Below are 24,571 nucleotides of genomic sequence, written 5' to 3' on the forward strand. Positions count from 1 at the left end.
GCAGACTGTTGTTTCAGGATCTTAGCTATATTTTGTATTTTGATTAAAACATTTCTGGTTTTTTTTTTTTTATTTATACTAAAATCTAAATACCTGCCAAATATTAGGGATAATGATAAATATTTGGATTTTAATTTTGATCCTTGAAACTTGAGGGGATTTTGGAGTCATTTTGAAGGTGGTGATATAATAGGTCCAAGGACAGACTTTACCCAAGTGTTTGAAATTACTGGAGTGGGAAATAACATGTTAGTAGTTACTTTAGTTTGGAATATCTGTCATATGAAAAAGGAGCACAAGATTTTGTATAGAAAAAAGGGATCTGTAGTTTGCAGGGAGAATTTCTGCTACTCAGTTTGACAATAGGAACCCTAGAAATGAACATACATGAGAGAGGAGAGTTGAAAGTGACACACGAGTGATAAATCAGCAGGGAAAATGGGGAGATCTTTGTGCTCAAGCTCTTCCATTTCTTAAATGCTTCCTGTATTCTGCAATCTGGCAAACCTTTCACAAAACCTAAGTTGCTTTGTGTGCTTTCAACTAACTTGGTGCAGAAATATGAGGGTTTGGGTTTTCATATTAACAAGTCATGGTGTCTGCTTTTTTTTCTTAAAGCTTTACATGGATTCTTTAGGTTCTTAAAGGAACATTTTAATAGATCATTAATCCATTGTTATTGCAGTTAATTTAAAAGTAGAACAGTCTTTATTTTGCAACATGATTTTATCATTTTCTACTACAAATGGAGAAATGTATCTGTTTTTCAGGCTTCTGCAAAAAACGATGTTTTAAAGGTCTGCAGGAAGGAATACGAGGTATGTTTTTATGTGTCTGAATATATCTGAAAAAGCATCAACTTTTATATCAATAATTTTATAAGTCCTTTAAAAACATCCTGTAGATGAGGGAAAGTTCTGCCTTTTTAGAGCTGTGTTTCTGAATGTGCTTATTTTCATATGAATGTAAATTATCTCTCTACAGTTTTTATAAAAGTATAATCACAATCTGTAAAAAAGTTTTGGATTTTTTAGTCTTGCATATACCTTAATTTAAATGAAAAAGTTGCAACTGTCAAATTGGATTCCCAAAAAGTTTATTTCATAGGAGTTTTGATCAAAGTCAGCATTTGTTGTGATCATTCAATCTGTCAGAAACCTTTTAGCTTTGACAGTGAGAGTCAGCTTAAAAGTGACCTAATGAAAAAAACTCAAGAAAGAACAGCCTTAAGTATCCTATCTGAATATAAATAATTTCAAGCATATAATTTTTGTAACATCAGTGAAACTGTTGATGCCTGCAGTTATTTTTACTGTTCTGCTCATAAAATTAATCATCAGGATATCTTCAGAAATCTGCCTTTACCTGTGTTCTTTTTCACACAGTGTGTGAAAATGCTATTCTGCAAGGACTGCTTTTCTTTTGATAGTCATCTTAATTAAAAGCCAGATTCCTCCCACCCCCTTTCATCTAATTTCCTTCAGCCCTAAGTTAGGTAGTCCTGCATCAGTTCTGCTCATAATCAACAGTTTGGGATATCAGACAATTTTCCATTCTTTTGATTTGGGCAGAAGTGGGGCAATTTTCCTGTTTTTTTCCAGGAAGTATTGAATTACTTTTTTGAAATTTATTTTCCCATTTGTCCTTTTACCTAAACAATCTACAGAGTATTTTCCTAGACTCTTTACTGTGGAAGTTAGTGTGGGTTGAAAGCTTGTTCTCTTAAAAATGCATTTTCATTTTAAGTAGCTCTGTCTCCTTTCATGCTATAATATGCTATACTGTCAACATCTGCAAGCTTCTCCTCTATTATGCTGGTCTGTTTCCTTCTTTTTTTCTGGATTTCTGCATTGCTGTAGGAGGTTGGCCAGTATGGGTTGAAGGAGAACGGGAGAGGAAAGGTAAGAGAATAAAGAATGACTTTATGGTCATAGTCATCTTATTTACTTTTCCAGTTTTTATCTGGAATTTTGAAAACTGGGCTTCTCACTCTTAATCAGGAGTGATCTTGCTGTTATTGTACAGAAAACCTTAATGCTTGCTATCTGTGCAAGAGTAAAAGAGAAAGAGAGGGAGAAAAATCACAGTAGAAGGTATCGGTCTTCTGATTGGGGAAGAAGGAAAGAACTTTTTTAATGAGGACTAGGTGTAGTAGATACAAATAGTGTCAGGGACAGAAATTAAGTATCTGATGTGCTAGATCTTCAGTTAGGATAGAATTTTGTATGACAGTGATTTTTCATATGTATACAGGCTTACAGGTGCTCATGGAAAATAATACTTAAAATACTCTTAAGAGGCTCATTGGTTGAATTAAATTCAAGGACATTATGCCTAAGATTGAAGATTCCAAATACAACTTTTGGAGGGAACCTGCAGTTTCCCACACCCTGTCATTATTTCTCTTAAAAAAAAAAAAAAAACAAAAACACTGTTCTTGCCACTCTGGTGTATGAGTCCTGCTCCCTCTGTAGTGTGTAGTGTGTGAGTAGCTTCTGTGTCCTGTACTGTACTTTGCGTTCTGTGGAGTTGGCTGAGGAAGCACTGAACTGGGGAAGGAATGGCTACTTCAAACTGAAAGAGGTGACATGAGGTCACAAATAGCGCATGAATCACATAAATACCATGTCATATGTACTGTGTTTGGTTTTGCATTTAAGAATTAATACTTTGGTAAAAATGAGGATCCAATTAGAAGAGTAGTTTGCAGTATGGATCACAGTGCTTGGTGATCAGCTCTCAGGTCTGTTGCTGAGGCATTTAATAACGTACATGACGTCAAAGGAAAAACTATATGAATTAAGGATGTAAAATATAATTCCCTATTTTGTAAACACTCTCATAGCTTACCAGTCTTCTTAACTTACTTAGCTTACCTATATAAGGATTTCCCAGAGAATTTTCACAAGCTGCTTAGAATAGTCTGAACTGTGCATAGTACACTTCTGTAATCTTTTGAGATTAGGGAGGCAACTTTGTGACGTACCCCTCAGCCTCCCACTAAGTTAATGAGGGTGAAGAAGGAGGTAAATCTTCAGGGGTAGGGCAGAGGGTTCAGAGCAGTGAAAAAAGCCAAACTTCATGCAGAAGTGTCACCAAGTTTGAAGTCACTAAGTGGAGACTCAGGTCATGCAGTAGCAGAATCACTTCAGCATTGATGTGCCAGCCTTTCACAAGATTAATCAAAGATGCTTTTTTTGCTGATCATATATTTCTGCATTACTTTTACTGTAAATATTTATGTTTATTTTAATGTGGAGATTTTACACATTTTAGAAAAGTATTTTGTTGGAATAAGGTATTCATTTTTTATCAGTTCTTTGAAGATGGCATGTCCTGTAACAATTTTTATTTTCAAGTAGCACTATATACAGAAATGAATAAATTTTGCACAACTTGCCCAGTATTTTTGAGTGTTACCAAAAGGTATTTTATTTGCCTTCTTCTGAAGGTTTTATTCTAATAGTCGTTTTTTCCATCTTCTGCTTCTCAAATGCTCCTTTTGTCGTCTTCATTTTTCCTCTAGTTCTGTGCACCTCAGTTCTTTTATCTTTCACTATTTCTTCCAGCTTTCTGCTATCCTGTTCATCTTCCTCTAAAAAGAAGGTAGGTAATAGTCAAAGGAAGAAGAAGAAAGAAGTGGAGATGGTATGGATTGTATGTAGGATTTTCTGAGTTTTGAATTTTTAAAACTTTTGTGTAAAGTGAGGGTTCATTTTTTAAAAGACCACATGGAATACATGCTTGGAGGAGCAGCTTAAAATAGTTCATTAATCTTAAAATAATCCGTAAAGGCTTTATTGCTGCATTTAAGATCCCTTTTCTTTCTTCTGTGCATGGAAAGAGTAGCACTGAAGTTTCCATTAGATTGCAGCTCTTGAGGCTGTGCACTGCATATTGTGAGATCACCTCTCTGAATATTAAGAACTCCAGTTTTTATTTCATGTGTTCCAAATAAGACATATAAACTTCTCTAGTTAATTGGCACTGTGAGAGCTTTACTGCAGCTGAGCACTATTAACATCTCCCAGGCAGTTGAAATGCAACTGAAAATGTCACCACTTATTTAGCCTATGCTCTTAAAACTACTTTTGATGCACAGTAGTGAACACTTGGTGTTCCTGGATGGTGTAAAGGTAGTTTTGCTATCACAGATTTGAGCACTCTAGCCTAATCTCACTTTGCAACTTTTAAACACAGAAACTTAAAATGCAGTGCCTGCAGCTTCAAGTGCTGTAATGAGGATTCAGAAAAGTATTCACTCTGCTATGGTATTGATTTGTTTTTTCCTTCTAGGGTCATATGATCCTGCTTTTTGTTGAGATTTTAGTGAATGCTGACTATTAATTAGCCCTGCTGAAAAATGCAGTCATCAGTTTTTAGCTCTTATCTAATTGTTTGTGTGGATTACTCCGAGACAACAGATAATAACTCAAGGAACTCTTTAGGACATTGTTTAGCTAAAGGTTCTTAAACAGTTTTAATGAACTCTTAAGGTGCAGGACTGTGTGGCCTCTGGAAGTACAGCTTAATGAATTCAGGATGGACTCTGACCATACACTACACATTGTAGATGATGTTATTGTCATCTACTGGTACTTTTTGTCTCTATTCTCTGCTGTTCAAAGAAGGTTGATAGAACACTCAATGATCTTGCCAAAATTTGAGTTCCAGTAAATTTTATACTACCTCACTGTGCAAGTATTTTCAATTCTTTACCGGTTTACATAATAGAGGAAAATCTTGACCTTACTTGTTATTACTGCAAGTTTTTAAAGTTTTTAACAGATGTTCACCATCATTTGACACTTCAGCTGATTCCACTAAACCTTAGTATGTTGTTACCTTCCGACTTTTATCTTCTCTCAATAAATTGCAAGATTAAATGAAGTCAAGGAGAGATCAAGAGGGTTTTCTTTTCTGTGCTTAACTGCACAGAGTTAAGCATTTTACTATTGTATTTGTTAACTGTAGGTAATACTTACAAATTAAGATGGCCTTAATTGGGTAGGATCTAGATTCAAATATTTGTCATGGTTAGGTTGCCCAAGACAATAGCCCTGAAGTTATTTTTCTGCCAAAGTTAGTAGAATATATATACCATGATAATTTTTAGGGAGGAAAATACTTTGTGGGTTTTTTGCAAAATACTCCTAATTTCTGTTGTGAAACAACAGCTTCACTGTTGCTTTTCATTCAAGACACTAGAGGCAGCCATTTAGAAAGAATGTGCTTATAATGTGAAAGCATACCTCACAATGCAGAGGACTTCTTCCTTCAGCAAAGTGTTCTGCTCTGTTTGTGTTGGGGTGTGTGCATTTTGGGGTTTTGAGCCGTTACCTGCAGCTGATGAGCTCCAAAAAGAGCGAAACCAGTTAGGTCCTGCAGTACTGGCTAAAATCTTCCTTCAGGGGGGTCTGGGGGGGAAGACTGAAAATGTTCTCTGCTGCATAAACCTCAACACCTTTTCCAATTTCCCTAACACCAAAAAGAAATCTTTGAGAGTCTTTACTTGAAGGTGTACATGGTTGTGGTGCTGGTGTCTGCCTGCCACTTTCTGCTCCTCCTTGTAGTCTCACTGGCTTTAATCACCAGGCTTGGGAACACCTGGCTTTAAAAAAAAGAGAAATCTGAAAGATGGGAGTTGTGCACAAGTAAAACAAATCATTGTGTTTGTGGTTTAGAAATTTTGATATTGCCATCTTTGTTCGCTTAATTTATTATTCAATGCAAGTTAAAAATGGAGTATCAGACTGTGTGTGTACACAGTATTGCCTTTGTACCATCATTTTCCCAAATCCTGATGACTTGGTCGTTCCTTTAAAGAGAACATACTTTTCTCCTCCTTTGGTTTCTGTGTTGATTGGCTGGTTTGGTTTTGTTTTTCCTTACCTATATCTGTCTTTTGCCTGTTGCTTTATTTTCTGTGTCTTTCTTCATTGCCAGTTCAGTCAAAGATTCCAAAGAAACCTTGAGTGGGCAGAAAAGCTGGTGATCTTAGATATAAGTGCTAATTTAGTAGAGATGGATATGAACCTTGTGTTCTGAAAAGAAGTTGCTGTTAGTAATTCAAATCCAACTGACTGTCTAATGCTCTTAACAACTTTATTAATGAACACATGATTAGACACTAATTTTGAAATTTTTTTAAGATTATCTCATATCTATGTAGCTATACCCCTCACATGTTTGAGGGGTATATACATACATATAAACTGAACATTACTCAGACCTACCCAAAAAACAAAGTCAGCACCCTTAACTAGCATTCTAGCGGTGGCTACACACAGTTGCTGTAACAACTCAGTGCGTCTGAATTTCTTCCCCTGCCTTACTCAACTGCCTATTTTCCACACACATTCCCTCCCCTTCCTTGCCTTACGCTGCCTCCTTACTCCAGGATCTGGCAGGTCCTTGTAGAAGATGATAGCTAAAAAGTGCTTCTTCTATTCTGTTCTAACATAGTATCATACCTGTTGATATCACTGACTTAAATCCTAGGGGATGAGAAAAATGAGTTTTCATAGGGGTTAGTGAGAAAGATCAGGTCATGACAAGGTGGTGATGTAAGGGCATGCACAAGACTGTACAGCTGGGAACAGGGACAAGGTGAAAAAGGGAAGCCAGACCACTTCCTCTTAACAGAAATGGGAGGATTATTACAGTGATTCAGTAGTCTGTGGAAATGTATTCTCAAAATACAGAAAGAAGATTTATTATTAGGTTAGGATTTCCTGCATGTATAAAACTGGTTTGTGAAATCGCTATGAGAAGACAATTTTGTCTCAATTTGAGCCCTTTAGAGGAGGAATATTAGTAAATATCATAATCTTCTCAACATTCTCCTTTCTTTTGTGTCCTCTGAACAGGGCAAGTGACACTATTATTCATTAACTGCTTTAGAATAATTTTTTGGTGTCATTCAACTTCTAAATAACATGACAATTTTTATCTGAGTTTATTGCAGCATTAGAGTATGATTCTAAGTATTGTTTGTGCTAACAGTATGGTCAAGTACTCGATATAACCATGGCAGACAGACTTTAGACTTTCCAGCAGCCTCTGCTGTCCCAGTGCCTTAAATAATAAAGTTACAGTGTTCCTTCTGCCTGGCTGGTTTGTGTGCTGCTGTGGGAATCCATAAAATCAGAGGATTTTGGGAAAGCTGGAAAAGGCAGGCCTCAGAGACAGCAGAACTGTGATTAGAGCTAAGTGTTAGCCATAAGATTTGTCGGCAGAAAAATTATGTAAGTAGTAAGTAAGGACAAATGGAACAATGGTCTGTCTATTAATGCTTGTCTAGAATAACTCCCTAAGCTGCAGAAAAGTATATCTAGCAAGATATTAAAAAGTGCTTAATAATGGAGCTCTGTGCATTGTGTTTTGAGGCTTACAAGCAGATACTGTATTTGAAAGAAGCAAGCATTGTTTTAACCAAAGGTACGTGTGCTTATAGTGGTTGGATAGAACTACTGTCAGTATGCTTTTGCTTTGTGTGATTGGTCAAAAAACTTCTAAAGTAAGCTGTAATATCAAGTTTTTTGTCTGCTGCTGGGGGCGTGAGCTGCTGGCAGCTTCCCATTGTCATCACCGTGTAATGAGACTGATGCTGGAAAACAGAACAGCTCGAGACACCATCCCCAGCAGTCCTGTCCCTTTTGTGATTTGTACATAGACCCCTGGCCAGTGGTATGCCACCTTCCAGTGCTCCATGCAGGGTGGCTCTGGAGAAGTCAAATTTCAGCAGCTTCTGAGGAGAGTCAGTTTAGGGGCAGAGTGTTGTTGTATGTGGCAGGTCCCAAGGAAACTGGGTGGCCACATCAAAAAAGGGCTTTTCTGGTACCCTTTGCCTGGCATCCACAGTGAAGGATATATGGTGCTACAAAAATGTCATTACTGCTTAGGCAGCAACATAAATCTGTTCTTTACAGATGTAGGATGGTGACCCCACCTCTGTGTTCTTTCTCCGTTAATTCTCTTGTCCCTCATCTGTGTTGCACAGATGGATATGTAACAGGATTTGGTTTGTCTGTAGGAAAGAAGGAAACATCTAAAGTTAATCAGATGAAAACGTGCTGCTAGGGTGAAGAATGTTGCTGCAAATTCATTGTAATCTGAGAGAAATAATGCAGTATCCATGCTTTTGGGAGAAGAGATCTAAAATACTGTAGGGCATGTTTTTGGCATAGGAAAAAAAAGTCTGAATTGCTACTTTATGAAATCTAGGGTTTTGTTTTATGTAAGGCAGATTTTTCAATTTTTGTGTGAGGTGTACCAATAGATCTGTGCTTTATTTATGATCACTAGAATTATAAATAGTTGCTGTTTGTGGAAAAATAACTTATACTTTCAAGGTAGACATGTGTTTATTCTCTTAGGGCCTTATGTTGCCACATCTGCCATGGCTTACCCAAGGTATAAATTAATTTCTGAGTGCTAATAGAAGGAATTTGATGCTGCTCATTACAGTATTGGGACTGTCCTGTTTAAGATCTTGTGGTCAGAAGAAATCAAGTAGAAAATACGAATGAAAAACAAATTCCTACACACTAAACAATATCTAAGTCAAAAGGAAAAATAAAATAATCAAGTTAATTCCCGACATGTTTGTATTTTCATCTGTTTGCAGCAGTACAGATCTGCACAAAAATAGCCCCAGGATTATTTGGATACCCACTTCTCTGCAATGCAATGACTAAACTAGTAACTAAGATAGATGAAGAATGGTGAACTACTGGGCTTGGACTAGGTCTGCATTTTGAGCTCTCTTCCGTGTCTTAGAGGTAGTAGCACATCTGGTGCTTTCCTGTTTTGAAGCAAGACTTTAATCCCACATGATTTGGGATCAGTGTGATGGTGTTTCTGTTTTCTTCTCTAGATACTCTCTTCTGTGGGAAATACAACTTTGTTTCATTATAGGGGTAGGGGAAATGGAGATCAGGAATTTTATTAAGATGGGGATTATATTTTGTCGCTATTGATCAAGTATTTGATCAGGTTTTATAATCTGGTGTTCTGACAATTGTAGAGGTTAGATATTTCTAAATTCGAATTTCTCTTTTCTCACAATCATGTAATTTTAGTCTTTGATAACAAGCAACTGAATTTTGGAATTTCAACCTCATGACTTCATCTTTTCATAGAGTTCCAGACAGCTTAAATGCAGTACCTAATTTTTTTAACGGGAAATGTGCTTATTCAGTGTGGGGAAGACTGGGTTTTTTTGGTAAGAGTTCAGTAATCATGAGGGAGAGGATTCTGCCCCTCTGCTCTGGTGAGACCCACCTGGAGTGCTACATCCAGGGCTATATCTTCAGCATGGGAAAGATGTGGGCTTGTTGGAATGAGTCCAGAGGAGAGCCACAAAGAGGGATGGAGGATGTCTCCTATGAAGACAGGCTGAGAGAGCTGGGGTTGTTCAGTCTGGAGAATAAAAGGATCCTGGGAGACCTTATAGCACTTCTGAGTGCCCAAAGCAGGCCTACAAGAAAGCTGGAAACAAACTTCTTGGCAGGGCTTGTTGTGATAGGGCAAGGGCTAATTATTGTAAACTAAAAGAGGGTAGTTTCAAACTAGATACAAAGAATAAGAGTTTTTTTATGATGAGGGTGGTGAGACAGTGGCACAGGTTGCCCAGAGAAGCTGTGGATGCCCCATGCCTGGAAGTGCTCAGGGCCAGGTTGGATGGGGTTCTGAGCAACTGGTCTAGTGGAAAATGTCCCTGCCCATGGCAGGGGGTTGTGACTAGATGAGCTTTAAGGTTCCTTCCAACCCAAACCATTTCATGACTGGTCTGCAGATTAGAGACCTCTGAAAGAAAGCAGGATGTGTGTGTTTCCCTTCTTCTGACATTTGAGATGTACATCCCCCAGCTGTGCCTTTCGGCTGCAGTTCGAGAGAGCTGGTTGCATGCTGTAGCTTTTAAGGTACATTGTTGTGGAGTTATTTTGTTGAGACTTACTATTTGCATGCATCCATCTGTGCAGAATTTTTTTTTTCTACGTAGAATCTTTTAAATTATTGTCCTTAAAAAAAAATCCCAACATTTTGGGACACCCTATTATAGCAGTTTACCCTGTTTCTAAGTTAGTCCAGGAAACTGTTCCAATTTACTTGTTTGCTTGAATATTTCTCTGTTTTACTATGAGTACACACAGAACTTTGGTGACCCTTGATCTCTTAATTTCCTGGTTTCACTGTTTGTATAGTGGTTTTGTTTTGATGTAATCTAATTGAAGCAAATAATACCAAAGGTTTATTAGCTCATTATAACAAATGATTGGATACTTAAATATTTATTTGACGTTTTCTGGCTTGTAACACTGCTTTTGTTTTGATTTCAGAATGCTCTCTTTAGTTGTATTAACAGAAATGAAAGTAAGTATTTAACGAATAGTTTATTTTGTTTTTCTTTTGTATTATTCATTTTTTCTCTCAAGTTTAAGAGATTATGTAGGTGAACATTTACACAAACGTGGATTTCAGACCCATATAAGCAAAAGCCACGAGTAAATTGTCTTACTCAAGTAATAAAGGGATTTGACTATTTGTGAAATTTATATCAGTTTTTAATTTGTGTATCTGTATTTATCTTTTCTGTCATCTTTTTCTTCTGCTTGTTCATTTGATGTGTGCTAAGTAGCAAAATTAAATGCATAGTTGAAATGTTGAAGAACCACGCGTTTTGTTGCCTGATATCTGTTTTCATAAAACGAAATCGGTGTCTCAGAATTAATTCCAGTAGAAGCTGTTGTCAAGGACTACTATATGTATTTAACAAAATAGCAAAAATGGGTGAATCACCAGTACCATCTGTCTGGGTTTTTTGAATTATACTACTCTCATATTTGTTTGTTTATTAGTAGCATTTCTCTGATAATTCAATTATTGGATATGTCTGGTTAGCTAAAATAAGAGCAAAACAGCTGAAAATGAGATTCAGCTGGCTTGCTCATGTCTTGAGCTTGAGTTCAAAGCAGCTTTAATACTGACTTTTTTCTCCTGCCAGACAAACAAATGTAGTTTGGCTAGTTACAGATATTTCCAGTCACTCTGTAGACAGAGATTTTTCAATAGAGCATAGAATTTGTTCTTTTTTTTTTCCTTTCATGTCCTTGAGCATCCTTGTGTGTCAGATTTGCTCATCTCTTCATTTCCTTGCATAGGAACCCATAGATTTTCTGTTGTTTGTCTGTTTGCCTCCCCAGTGGGGTCAGTCTGTTGCAGTTACGCAGGTCACCACACGAACTGCCGGGAATATTGCCAAGCAATTTTTCGGACAGACTCCTCTCCTGGTCCGTCCCAAATTAAAGCAGTTGAAAGTTACTGTGCATCTATCAGCCCTCAGCTTATACACTGCGTGAATAACTACACACAGTCGTATCCAATGAGAAACCCTACAGACAGTAAGTACAAGGAAGTCCTTCTTTACTGAAAGAAAGTTATAGAAGATACTGAAAATGTACTTCTTGTACATTTTATATAAAATGTGTTATTGTAGAAGTCTATTGTATGAATTGTATTACTATCATTGTATGAATTTATATGATGATAACTTTTGGGTTTAGGCGCAATCATTATATGAATTTATATTATGATAATTTTTGGTTAGGTGCATTAATAATTTTTATTTACTTTTCATTTTTACATATTGGCTGTGTAGTTTTTTTCCAGAGTTGATTCTATTTAGGAGAAGCAATGTTATTTGAGATTCTTTGGAGGAGGAGGAGGCACCTTACAGCACTTTTATTTCGCAGCAAGGGCTGTTACGTTGTGCATCTTTAATGTTGTTTTGTGCTTGACTGTTCACTATTTTGTTAACAGGTTTGTATTGCTGTGATAGAGCAGAAGACTATGCGTGTCAGACTGCTTGTAAAAGAATTCTAATGTCAATGAAAACAGAGCTTGAAATTGTTGATGGACTTATAGAAGGCTGTAAAACCATGCCTCTCCCTCAGGACCCACTTTGGCAATGTTTTCTTGAGAGTTCAAGATCTGTTCACCCCGGAGTCACTGTGCACCCCCCACCTTCCACTGGCCTCGATGGAGCTAAGCTCCATTGCTGTTCTAAAGCAAATTCTTCCACATGTAGGTCAGTATCTCTCTAACCTCGTTTCCAATTGTGAAAGTGCTTAGGAGTTTGTCTTGTTTCTGGCCTTTGCCTGAATCTTGCTGTGTACATCAAACAGGAAGTTCTGGAATTCTTAGAAAAAATGCAGGTTCAGGATACCAGATAGTAATCTGTTGAGTAATGTATTCTGTCCAATACTTTGTATCTCAAAACATACTGTTTTTTAAGAGGAATCAACCTTTTCTTACATTTGGCATTAGCTTATTATGGCAGACACAGTAAGTTAATGAAACTTGTACCATACTTGTGGTCGTAATAGTCAACATTGCAGCCTCTGGTTAAGAGGTCTTAACAAGATGCTAAAGAGAGACAAAAGGACAATCAGGTCCACAAACTCTCACGTGCCTTCTTGCTTCATGTTAAAACTTCAGCAGTATTCCTTTTAGATGCTCTTCTGGTTTTTGTCAGTGAAAAATAACTTAGGTAATTTAGTAATTAAATAAGGGAACTAACTATTCTGACATTTAGAAAAACAAAGGTTTTCAGCAAATTGTTGCATGCTTGCAGATTATTGAGGCATTTTTAGTCTAGAGTGGTTTTCTGTCCACTTTAAAAATAGATGGTGATTGCATTTTAAATGCATCAGTGTGTCTGAATAAGTGGCAAACATTTTTGAGCTGTTACTTCCTTTTATATCAAAGTTTCCAGTAACAACATCTCATGAATGCAGCAGGATCTTTAAGGGGTTTAGTAGTAGACGCCTGGAGTTACATTATTTCTTAGAACATTGTAGTATAGGATAGTTAATAAAGTATCTTTTAGTTCCTTGCTTTGATAATGAGTTCTAAAATGGATTCTTCTATCAAGTTTTCATTAGGCAGGAGATCTAATTAATGCAGTGAAGTTCTGTATCTTGGGATGGAAACTTTTGTAGTTTGTAGGACATTGCCATGAACAATGAGCTGGGTATTGCTGAGACCAGGAAACATCTCAAATGAAAGCAGCAAACAGTATCCTTGTTTCAAATATCAGGGCAAAAGAAGGAATGTATTTTGCTTGACAGTCATTTCTGTAGGAGGAGAAAGTGTGATTTGAAGCTGAAGGATGGAATTAGAAGTTGTTCATTGTGATGTCAACTTGGATTTATTACCAAAGTAAAATCAGCAGGGTTAGTTTTCATCTCGAAGTTGGAAGTTCAGGTTTCCAGTTGTTACATTTTTATTGGATATTGCAGTTCTATATCCTGAAGTCTTTCAGCCTTACTAGCTTAAAGATATGCTGGCATGCTTGAGCAAAATGGGTTATTTGCTTTGAGCACTACATTTGGGTGCCCTTGGAGACTTTGTGGGCTCTAGCACAATCCTCTGCGGTGAGCGGAGGCAGTGATGGAGCAAAGAAGTGGCGGGCTATATCTGAATGGATGATGTTCTTTTAATTTTATTTTCTTCATCTCTATTTGTTTTTTGTTTTCAGAGAGCTCTGCACTAAACTTTATAGCACGAGCTGGGGCAATTCACAGAGCTGGCAAGAATTTGATCGCTTTTGTGAGTATAATGCAGTTGAAGTTTCCATGTTGACCTGTTTAGCAGATGTACGAGAACCTTGTCAGCTGGGCTGTAGAAATCTTACTTACTGCACTAATTTTAATAACAGGTAGGAGAGAGACACTGAATGTTTTATAAAGGAATTCCTATGCTTTGATTTCAAAAATAAAATGAAATGTTTTTAAGACTTATTTTGAGATTGTATGTAGCTTTCTTTCTGCAAATACGGTTTTAGTTTATTTGAAAATAAATAGTTTTTCTTTAGAATGAACTTTTGGAAATGTATTTAGCAACACATGTAACAAAACTTACAAGAATAAAAGTTAACCTGTGAACTTGTAAAATGTCAGTGTATTACCTCTGTGTATTCCTCTGCCTTGCTGCATAGACCAGTAAGTCATGGTTACTGGAATGTTGTGTATTATAAATAAGCTTAAAGTGTTTGTTAAATTTACATGTTACTCATTTTCAAAATTCCTTTTTTGCAGAGATTTTTCTGTGGGTTTGTACTGTGTAGGACAAAATTGTTTAAAAGTGGTGTCTGAAAGTAATTGCCAGGTTACAGTTAGAGTTTAAAAAAACCCCTAAATTTTCTTAGCTGTTAGAGATCTCTGGCTTTTTTTTTTTTAATAGTATGTAATGGTGTGAGTGTTAATAGGAGAATCCTAAGCGTGGCTAAATATAAATCATAAATCAACTTGCATTAGTGATTGACCAAGAAACATTTACAGAGATATTTGGGTTAAGATATTTGCTCTTAGGTCAACTTTAGGTGAGAAATATTAAAGTGATATTTGATCTAAGAGATAGAGGTGAGAAGGGAGTTTCAGTCTTGAGTCTTAAAGACCTTGTGTTCCTTAAATACAGATTTCAAATTTATTCTGATCTTGCCTAACTTGGGAGGGATTAATTGCTTGTATACCACAAAAAGCAAGCCACATGAAGGATGTAGAGTCTTATGGTGGAAAGGGAAAATGTGTGATACTTTTTTTCTTTTATACATGCTATATCTTACCTTCTCCTTTTAAGACCAACAGAACTATTTAGAAGCTGCAATACTCAGTCAGACCAGGGAGCCATGAATGACATGAAGCTATGGGAAAAAGGGAGTATTAAGATGCCTTTCATAAATATTCCTGTGCTTGATATTAAAAAATGCCAACCAGAAATGTGGAAGGCAATTGCCTGCTCCCTGCAGATTAAACCTTGTCACAGCAAATCTAGAGGAAGTATTATCTGCAAGTAAGTACCGTGGGGAAAACAAAAACCATTTTAGACGTTTTACTATGGATTTTAATGAAAACTAAAAAGCTATAGGACTGTGTTTGCTATGTTAGGAGAACATGGCAAGATAAACATGGACAGAATTTGAAATTGCATGGTTGCCATTGCTTGAATCTCCATCACTGTATATTAATATACTTGCCTGTTAATGAGATGGATGTATATGCTTGCATTGTAAAGTGAAAGAAAGAACAGATGTATTGAAGTTTTTTTTGGCTTTCTATGGGGTCTTAAACCATTCCTCTTTTTTGGTTTTGGGATCTACTGATGACTTTCAGCTGACAGAAAGATCTGAAAAAAAAAGTTGTTTTTTTTGTTTTAATCAATTTGAAAGTAGGTGACTGAGTAGAAAAAAGAACAGTTAATACTGCAGGTAGTGAGGTAGAGTTCAACCCATATTAGAAATTAGTAAATAAAGGAACTGATTGGTCTTGGAAGATACATGCATATGATGCCATAGAAAATGAAGATCGCCAAGCCCAAAGTCAAAAAGGAGTAGTACAAGCAGTAGTTTCTGTCTTTGTGTCACAAATTTGTTCCTTCCTCCTATGTAAAATGCAGCATATACATATATATATGAACACTCTGCTGTGAGGCATATTGGGGAAGTTGTGGATTCAGGGAAGGGAATAAGATAGAAAAAAATCTTTTTCATATAAGCCTTTTTTTCTTCAAGTAGTCTTCATGAAGTTCTGTTTATTTATCTGTAGATCAGATTGTGTGGAAATATTGAAGAAGTGTGGAGATCATAATAAATTCCCTGAAGGCCACTCAGCTGAGAGTATTTGTGAGCTCTTATCTCCAACCGATGACTTGGAGAACTGTATACCCTTGGATACTTACCTGAGTAAGTACTAACATACCTATGCAGCAAAATTAGAAATCAGGATACTTTGAATGCTTGTCATTACTTTTAATAATCTTCATTATTTATTTTAAAGAAAATTGTGTTGAATTTGAGGGATTTTATTTAGTGTATTAGAGAAAATTTGAATTTCCAAATTGCCATAGTTCATTGCTTCTATTCCTTCTTGTATTGGGCATATGTGACAAGAAAATTATTGGGCAGACAAGATAAAGGAAATATATTTTGCATGTGGAGGTTCATCTGGGTCATTATTTCCAGGAATGAGGATTAAACTATTGAAATAAGTTAACTATCTGGTCATATCATGCTTCTACATCTACAATTAAAGTAAAACAAATTCACAGAATTGTCAAAAATATTATTTTACTGGATGTACGAAATGCCGTGCTTTGCTGAAGAAACATAAATCTCATTTAAATCAATGTAGATGATGTGTATTCTATTTTCAGGCCCAAGTTCTTTAGGTAACATTGTGGAAGATGTCACACATCCATGTAATCCAAATCCATGTGCAGCTAATCAGCTGTGTGAAGTAAATAGAAAAGGATGTCAATCTGGAGAGCTATGTCTTCCATATTTGTGTGTGCCAGGTAAGGTTTTTGAGGCTTCTCTTTACTGAATTTTGCAGGTAAAGGTGTCATTGAAGTGTTGTTGAAGGTTTTGAAGTGCACTGCTGTGCCATGGTTCAACCCAACTGGCACCTGAGTACCACACACCGCTCGCTCACTCCCCCTCCAGCCTGGGCAGGAACAATTTAGTCACTGAAATAAAGTTAATAATAGTAATTGTGATGGTGCTGATGATGAAAAGGGAGATAACGAAAAGAGAGGAATACAACCCACAGGAACCAAGAGGTGCACAGTGACACAGCTCCCCTCCCACTGACCCAGCACCCAGCTGTTCCCACCAAAGATGTCTGGACATGCAGCCGATGGCGTTTCTGCTTCTGCTCCCTTCAGTGACACTTTTAATGTGGTTGCACCTCACCAGAAAGACACTTATGGTTATTTGGAAACTGATGGTTTAGAGCACTGGTGTTGTCTAACCTCAGCACCATGTGTAAATGTGAGCTGACTGGGGAGAGAGCCTCATGCAGAATAAGTTCCAAGTTTTCATAACCCTGACTTTGAATGGCAGGGTTGGGTGGTGTCAGTAACAAAGATCAAACCTACAAAAAGGAAGTGTGAGACTCTGCAATGTCCAACTTCTACAACCCCTTCATTGTCCTGCCGCAGGCACTGGTAGTGCTTGCCACACTTTTCCCCTTTCCTTTAAAGCAGCAGGTGTCATTCAGTGACATGAGGGATCAGCTCTGGTTCTTGAAGCAGAGCAGAAAATGTGCCTTTGGTGACCACTTGAACGTGTGTGTGACTGAGCAAGTGAGAGCAACACTGATTTTTACACTGAATTGTGTGGAGCAGCCTCCTTTCTAGATGACGTGATGGAGAACATTGCCAGCTGTCTCACATCAGTTCCCTGAGCCTCTTTTCTTCCAGCAGTTCTGTGGCTGATCAGCAGTTTCCCCAGTGGTTCCTAATTAAAAAGGAAAGCTGGATTTTGCTTCACTCATATATCTGCTCTACTTGAGCTCTTTTAAAAGTGAGGATAGGCTTCAGCTCATTGTTTGTGTGAGCCTAGGGCCATTGTTTTGGTTATGCTTCTATGACCCTTACAAATACTTTTGTTTTCCTGGAAAGCTGAGCCTTATTACTTGTAGAGGTTGTATTGTCTTCACTTGCTGCAAAAGTCATTCAAAGTCATCTGAAAACAAGCTCTGAATACACAGCTTTCAGAGAGATAGTTTGCTTCCTTTGAAGGTTGGAAAGTGACTTTTGTGTTTTAATTCAGTCTTTTTATTGGCTGAAAGTTTCAGGAGGTTTGTTGCAGTTCACCCCTTATAGGGTTATTTCAATCTATTTATTTTATTACTTTTCCTTGCAATTTTTAAAATATTTTTTTCTTTTCCAGTCTTTTTTTAATCTATTTTTCCTGCTTTTTCTCCCTTTCTCCCCTCTTCACATGTCTTGTAAAAATCTTTCAGTGTTCACTTAAGAGCTACAAGTAGAGAAGAAAGGCACAATAAAATATGTGAGAGAAGGCAAAAGACTGGGCTTTGCTTGTGAGACCCTTTAATTCAAATTCTGTATTGGAGAGGGTGAAGCATGTGTAGTATTTTTCACATAACATGTTTCATACTACTACAGAGCTGGAAAATTAAAATACATGAGAATTACTGTAATTTCAAGTCTGTTTCTCAGAAGTAACATGGTTCTTCACAACTTTGTCTCAAGCAACTATCTTCTATTTTTGCTGCTTGTTGCCTTGAGGAAATGGGTGAACGTAAGGGCAAGAGTAAGGCTGCTCAAGAACACTTTATGGTTTTTGCAAGTCAGTGTAGTAATTTATTTCAGTAGTAGTGGCATTTGCCCACGTGTTTACCATCTGTGAGCTAAAATTTTTGCTTGCATGCAGGCTGCAAACTGGGAGAAGCCTCGGATTTTATTGTCCGACAAGGTACGCTTATCCAAGTTCCATCCTCAGCTGGTGATGTTGGCTGCTACAAGATTTGTACCTGTGGACACAGTGGCTTGCTGGAGAACTGTATGGAAATGCGTTGTGTTGACCTCCAGAAATCATGCATTGTTGGAGGACAAAGGAAAAGTAAGTAACAGAGCAGTGATGCATCCAGCACCTGCTCCTTACCTAAGGGATTTTGAGCTACATGAGAAGACACAGAGGATCTGAATTCAGAGTTTATTAGAAAATACAGAAGCTGATGATTGCATCCCTGTATTTCATACTGGTTAAGTCTTACATATGCTGGAGGGTTCCACTGTTGAAATCAGTACTGAGCTGTGCCTGTCTCAATCACAGTCCTGTGTGAAGGGTGTTCTCAGTGCACCATTTCTTTTTAGCATGGGATGGTTTCTTTACTAGCTCCAAATGATTGGTGAGGGGTTGTTTTGGATTTGTTGGGGCCTTTTTCTTCCTTCCAGTGGCTTGTGGTACCTGGACCCATGAATTCCCAAGGTGTGTGTTTCCACTCCAGTGGTTGGCACAATGACCTCTTCCCCTACTTGCTGATTCATTCACCTTAAGGTTTGTTAGTACTCATGCACATATTCAGAGTAGGAAGCACACATCTTAAAAGTGTAAAAATAGGATTGGATAAAAATATAGGATAGGTTGTGGTGATCAAGTGTAGGGTTCAGTGAGAGGGGCATACTGTCCAGATACCTGCCTACATTGAACCATTCATTCCCTTTTCCCCTCTTCCCTTTGCTTTCCCACGCATCTTCCTGCTTGATTCATCTTAATTTATCTCCTTCATCATCTTTATTAATTTCCTTTTGCTTTGGCTCTTCCACTAAACAGCCCCTAATAAGTTTTGCACAATCTCAATGTTAAATAAGAATTATAGTGTAAGATATCTATCCATGGGGCTAGTATATGCCTAAAAATAAACATGTAAGCAAATACATGATGATGATGCAGGTGTATTGAACACTGTGATTTTTTAAAGTCTTCCTCACCGTGGCAGCTCCCTGTTTACAGTTTAAATTGGCATGGATACAAGGATTTTTTGGGTTCTACTAATCTGACTGTCAAAGGAGTTCAAGGAGATGTGACGGGTGATGCTTCTTAGAAGATTATATTGATTTATTTTCAGATTTAATTTTTGCTTGAGACCTTTAAATGGGTATTTTTGTCATGCAAACTGGCATTATAATCTTGGGGAAAGAAAACAAAAAAAGGAGCTTCTACTAAGGTAGGGGAAAACTTATGAAAGGTCTTGAATATAAAGTGGAGTCAGTGCTGAGCTGTGACCTGTCTGAATTTGGTGTCTTTGAATCAGCAAGCAAGAGATATTCTGCTAGGGAATAGTTACATATCTCAGCACTGCACATTGTTTAGTGTCTGTAAATCAGCCCTTTTAAAATACTGTCAGACTGCTGTCCAAGCAGAGCTAAAGCAGGGTAAAAATATCTCATGAGTCCAAAATAACTGAGGTTTCTTTTTTACTGTTATATGAGTTATTGTCACACTAAGTGAAACTTAAGAAGCAAGGCACTTGCTGTAGTTTCATTTGTCACAAACATAATTTTCAGATTGGGAACCAAACCCTAAATCATGAAAGAGGAGGAAATTGGGATATTACTTTCATCACTCAGGAAAGTCTGCCTGCAGTATTCCAGGGAATGGAATGGGGGATTTTGGAATCTGTTTTTTGTTGTTGTTTGTCCAAAGAAGATAAAAGGCAGCCAAACACACTTAAAATTTTTATTTTGGGTTTTGGATTTTTTTTTCCAGAGTCAGTACTATTCGTTCATGGAAGCAGAACAATGAAAACATCTTAACATTAACAATATATTTGATGGGCAGTTGTAGAAAATATCTTGTGAAACTAGATACTTCTAAGATACAGTTCTCAACAAATGCAGTTTTTAAATGATGACTGTAACTTTTTATGGACCATTCTATCCAAGGGAACTTGCAGTTTTTCAGATTATTTGTGAAAATAATCACAAATATGTTGGATGCTGTATTTGTATTTTATGGTTGTACAGTGTACAGCTCTCACCTGTTCTAGGGACCATAATATGTGTAGCTGTAGATATTCAGTAAGTGCTGTTCATTTAAAAACAAACAAACTACCACAACCCCAAAACCAGACAGCTTCCTCTTTTACCATAGTGACTTATGAAGTGTTTGTGGTGATTAAGACTCTAGGTATTATGTAATAAAAAATAAAAATTACCAGGTTCCAAATTTGTTAGATGATGCATTGAAAGCAAAGAATTAAAAGTTTATGGTCATCATGTAAATATTTTGCAGTAACTACATTTCATTGGTTTATATGTCAGTCGTAAAAAGCCAGGGTTTAGACATAACATCTGAACTGTGTTTTTTAAAACCATTCTCTATAAAGAAAACAACTCTGAATGTTTTGAATGATGCTGGGATTTTCTGTGTTGTGAGTTGACTCCAGCCAATGAAATGATTACTGATGAGGACAGGTTGGCTGTGTGCACTCTTTGACAGTGAAAGACAATACCCCTGCACAGTTTTCAGGTGGATCCTATGTCTGGTACTCTGATGAATCACCTGAGATCCTGTGTTTGGCATTACCTTCTAAGCTTTTCTTCCCTGCTGGCAAATTCTTTGCTCCTTTGAGTAGTACTGTGGTGTAAAGAGAGCTTTTTGTGCTGCAGAGGCTTTCTCTCCCACCCCCTCTTGTTCTGCCCTCATTTGTCTCTGAGCACCTCTTCTGAATTGCTCCAGTGCTGAGGAGTTTCCTTGTGCCTGTGTAATATTTTCTTAAAAATTCTAATTCTCAATCTCAACCCTTTGAAAAGAGATGAGAGGGAATTACCTTATTCTGTAAGGTAATTACTATTATGTTTTCCTCAAGAGCTGTGTACTTGTTGGTAGTCTTTGATAACCAGCTTGGTTATGGATAGATCAGAGTCTGTCATCAACATGAATTGATTTGATATAAAACACACATCACAGTGAAGGGCAGTCGTATGGGCAGTTCAGAAAACCAAATAGGAGTTGCTAAATTTAAGAAAAATCCCCTAAGTTTGCAGTTTGATTCTTAGATTCAGGTGTTAAGTTGTTACTGACTTATAAAATACATTCCAATTCAATTAAGGCTGGAATGAAGCATTGGCACTTTTACCTCTTGACAAACACATACAAGTTGTGCTTTATGTGTGAGACTAAAAGTTTAGGAGGTATATGTAAATTTAATTTAGAAGAATGTGTTTTTACAAAAGCTTTACCTTTAAGAAAACATGAAGCTTGCTAGCCAGAATTTATTATTCTTAAAAAAAAAAAACAAACTTAAAACCTAATTTATTCAGGCTTTGAAAGGACTAAGTGCTTGCTTCTGTGGTTAACTAATTAATCAAAACCACATGTGAACAGACTTTTCCTGTAAGTGAATAAAGCAAAACTTGAAATCTATTAAAAAAAAAATGGAAATTTCAGTGGGAAAATATACTGAAAAGGGAAATTACAGAAACAATTAATGAGAATGTAATATCTTTGTAGTGCATATGAATATGTAGTCTTCGGGTGTATTTGCATTAATTGTATGTATTTATTTAATTAAGGCCATGGAACGTCCTTTAATATAGATTGCAATGTCTGTTCCTGTTTTGCTGGAAACTTGATTTGTTCCACACGTCAGTGTCTAACTGAGCACAGCTCGGAGGATGAACGTCGGAAGTTTACAGGTAACTTTCCAAACCATGAAAATTCCAAGTTGAGTATTTTTAGAGCAGGAATTATCAACTAAATTCTTTCTGCAGTATTAATGGAAAGCACCCGATAATTTGTTATTACTATGGTTTTTTAACTATTTTTTTTTTCTCACATCCAACATGCACTGCAGGAAAAAAAATCAATACTGAGAAATAAAACCTCAAGTAATACCTAAAAATAAGTAGAGACAGAGTGCACTAGGGATGAGAGAAAAGGAGTTTAGGGGAAAAGTGGAGAAAGCTGAGTAGAATGAGCAAAGGGGCAGGACACAAACTTCCCTTCCTGCTGCTTGTGCTCCAGCATTGCTAAATGACAGGTGGGAGAAAGGGGCTGAAGGCAGAGATGCCTCAGTGATTCCTTTTGTATCTTGTGTCATGGAAAATGAGTGTGCACCCAGTCCCTGTTCTGTGTTGCTCCTGCAGGTCTGCCCTGTAACTGTGTGGACCAGTTTGTCCCAGTCTGTGGCCAGAACGGGCGCACGTATCCCAGCGCGTGCATAGCTCGCTGCGTTGGGCTCCAGGACAACCAGTTTGAGTTTGGATCGTGTATTTCCAAGGATCCTTGCAACCCAAACCCTTGTAATAAAAATCAAAGGTAAAAGCAGAATACGTTTTTCAGTTTTTCTTTGGCTTCATCCATCCATAAAGCAGATTTACATGTTCTTTGAACATGTTGTATATTGTAACATTCTACTTTGGGCCTAGTCCAATAAAAATAACTGTTTGAAGTAGCTGCTTTTTATTTATCATAGTTAGTAATATTGGACTGTAATAACTGCCAGTTCTTGGTTCCAGTTTTGTAGTGCTATGCCAATTAAATTCATTATGCAGATCTCGGTTTAGCAATAAAGGAGACTTCACATACATTTTCAAAAGTGGGAGAATCAGGTTTTGTCAAAATGGCAATAACTGCCATTTTACTACTTTGTTTCACACCTTCTTTTACTAGTTTACAAAGAAGACCCACATGTGAATTCAAGACTTGGAGTCAGTCTTGCTTATTCAGTCAGTAATCTGTGCTTTTTGTCTCTAAAATAGGAAAATATCAATCACTCTTTTTTTCTTAAACTGAAATCTTATGAAAACTGTCTGTACAATCTCTGGTTTTTCAATATCAAGAAAAGCAAAATCTGCATAGACAAATATATTAAAACAAAAATATGCTTTGTACTAGTGTCAGGCAAAAAAAAAATCTGACCTTTCTTACAGACATCAAAGTCTGCAGCTCACAATATTGGTCTCTGTCTTCAATTTTCCCAGTGTTGTGCAATATTGCAGTCTCCTTTGAATTAGTGCATTTTTCTGTTTTGAAAAAAGCCATCAAAATAAGCTGTGTAATATTGTGCTTTCATGAAAGCTGATTGTAGCAATTTTAGGGTTTTTTCCTTTTTCTGCACTTAAAATGCCACGATGCAGAAAAATACTGAGAAAACACTGTAGTTTTGTAGCTGTTACAGCCATAATGGCATTCAAAATTGGAATTTCAAACCTGCATTGTGGATAAACATTTTTTACTTTTTATGTTTGAAATTTGTAGAGTACATAGAGGCTTTCCATTTTTTCAAAATGCCATTATGCTTAGAACCTCAACTTGTAGTTTCAGTAAAGGACTGTACACAGTACATTTTTCTGGGTCAGTTTGATAATGTAGCTCAAACTGAACATGCTCGTCTGAAGATGCCCCTGATGCACTTGAAATGTGTTTAGGATCTTACATTGCACTTGTGAAGTGTTTAAATCTCAGAATTTCCAAGCCTTCCCTAATATCAAAGGCGTGTCTGTAATGCATGGGAGTGCGGCACTCAGAGAGAATAAGGACATACTGTGCATTATCCAGTGGTGGCAGCACTGCTGTGATTTATGGAAGGAGGGAGTTGTCCAGAGAGCCATGAGAGCTTTCATCAGCCTGCTCAGCAGGCTGCATTGGGTGGCATTCCTCTAGCACAGGGATGCCTTGCAGGGCCTATGCCAAATGCTTTGCAGCTAAGATCATGGAAGGTACATGGTTAATCCAAAGGGGAAAGAAATTGTGCTGGTTTTCTGTCTGTACTTGTCTGTGAAGGCTGCAGAGGAATGGATGCCAAGAAGGTGTAAATACGAGATTTTTCTGTTTGCAGTCATCCTCTAGGTGGGATGCTGTACAATATCCCAAACCTCCAAAGCTAGAATCCAATTAGATAGTTGTAATTGAAACCATATAATCTTGTAGGTCTTGTTTTCACCCTTTTCTCAGAGAAGGATGAGTCTAGACCTCTGCAATACAATTTTTTCTTCTTGCTGTTTCCATGTTTTCTCTAGCCTAGCTGTTCTTAAATATTCATTTACAAAATGAAGTATGGGAGTAGGTAAGAAGTTTATCCAAGCCTTTGTCAATAATCCATTGAAAAATACTTGGTAAAAGATAAATGTTAGTGGAAACTACAGATGTGTTGACATACATTGAGTAAACGTGGTCTGAAACTCTTCCAGTTTTGTGATGAGACCTGGAAAGGGCTATTCAGAGTGTTCTATCACTTGTATTTCCCTTGGCTCTGCT

The 24,571-nt window shown here is 37.2% G+C and overlaps 1 protein-coding gene across 1 annotated transcript in view; it reads left to right on the forward strand.

Moving 5' to 3' along the window:
- RECK (reversion inducing cysteine rich protein with kazal motifs) overlaps positions 1–24,571 on the forward strand; it is a 48,379-nt gene that overhangs the window by 17,345 nt on the left and 6,463 nt on the right. The window contains exons 6-17 of the mRNA XM_031056959.1: positions 771–818; positions 1,860–1,901; positions 10,344–10,377; positions 11,208–11,405; positions 11,824–12,091; positions 13,544–13,723; positions 14,644–14,856; positions 15,609–15,745; positions 16,216–16,356; positions 18,239–18,427; positions 21,886–22,008; positions 22,459–22,630. Coding sequence (XP_030912819.1) covers positions 771–818; positions 1,860–1,901; positions 10,344–10,377; positions 11,208–11,405; positions 11,824–12,091; positions 13,544–13,723; positions 14,644–14,856; positions 15,609–15,745; positions 16,216–16,356; positions 18,239–18,427; positions 21,886–22,008; positions 22,459–22,630 — 1,745 coding nt within the window. The remainder of the gene's footprint in view (positions 1–770; positions 819–1,859; positions 1,902–10,343; positions 10,378–11,207; positions 11,406–11,823; positions 12,092–13,543; positions 13,724–14,643; positions 14,857–15,608; positions 15,746–16,215; positions 16,357–18,238; positions 18,428–21,885; positions 22,009–22,458; positions 22,631–24,571) is intronic.

This window comes from Geospiza fortis, unplaced genomic scaffold (assembly GCF_000277835.1).
Source record: "Geospiza fortis unplaced genomic scaffold, GeoFor_1.0 scaffold104, whole genome shotgun sequence".
NCBI lineage: Eukaryota > Metazoa > Chordata > Aves > Passeriformes > Thraupidae > Geospiza > Geospiza fortis.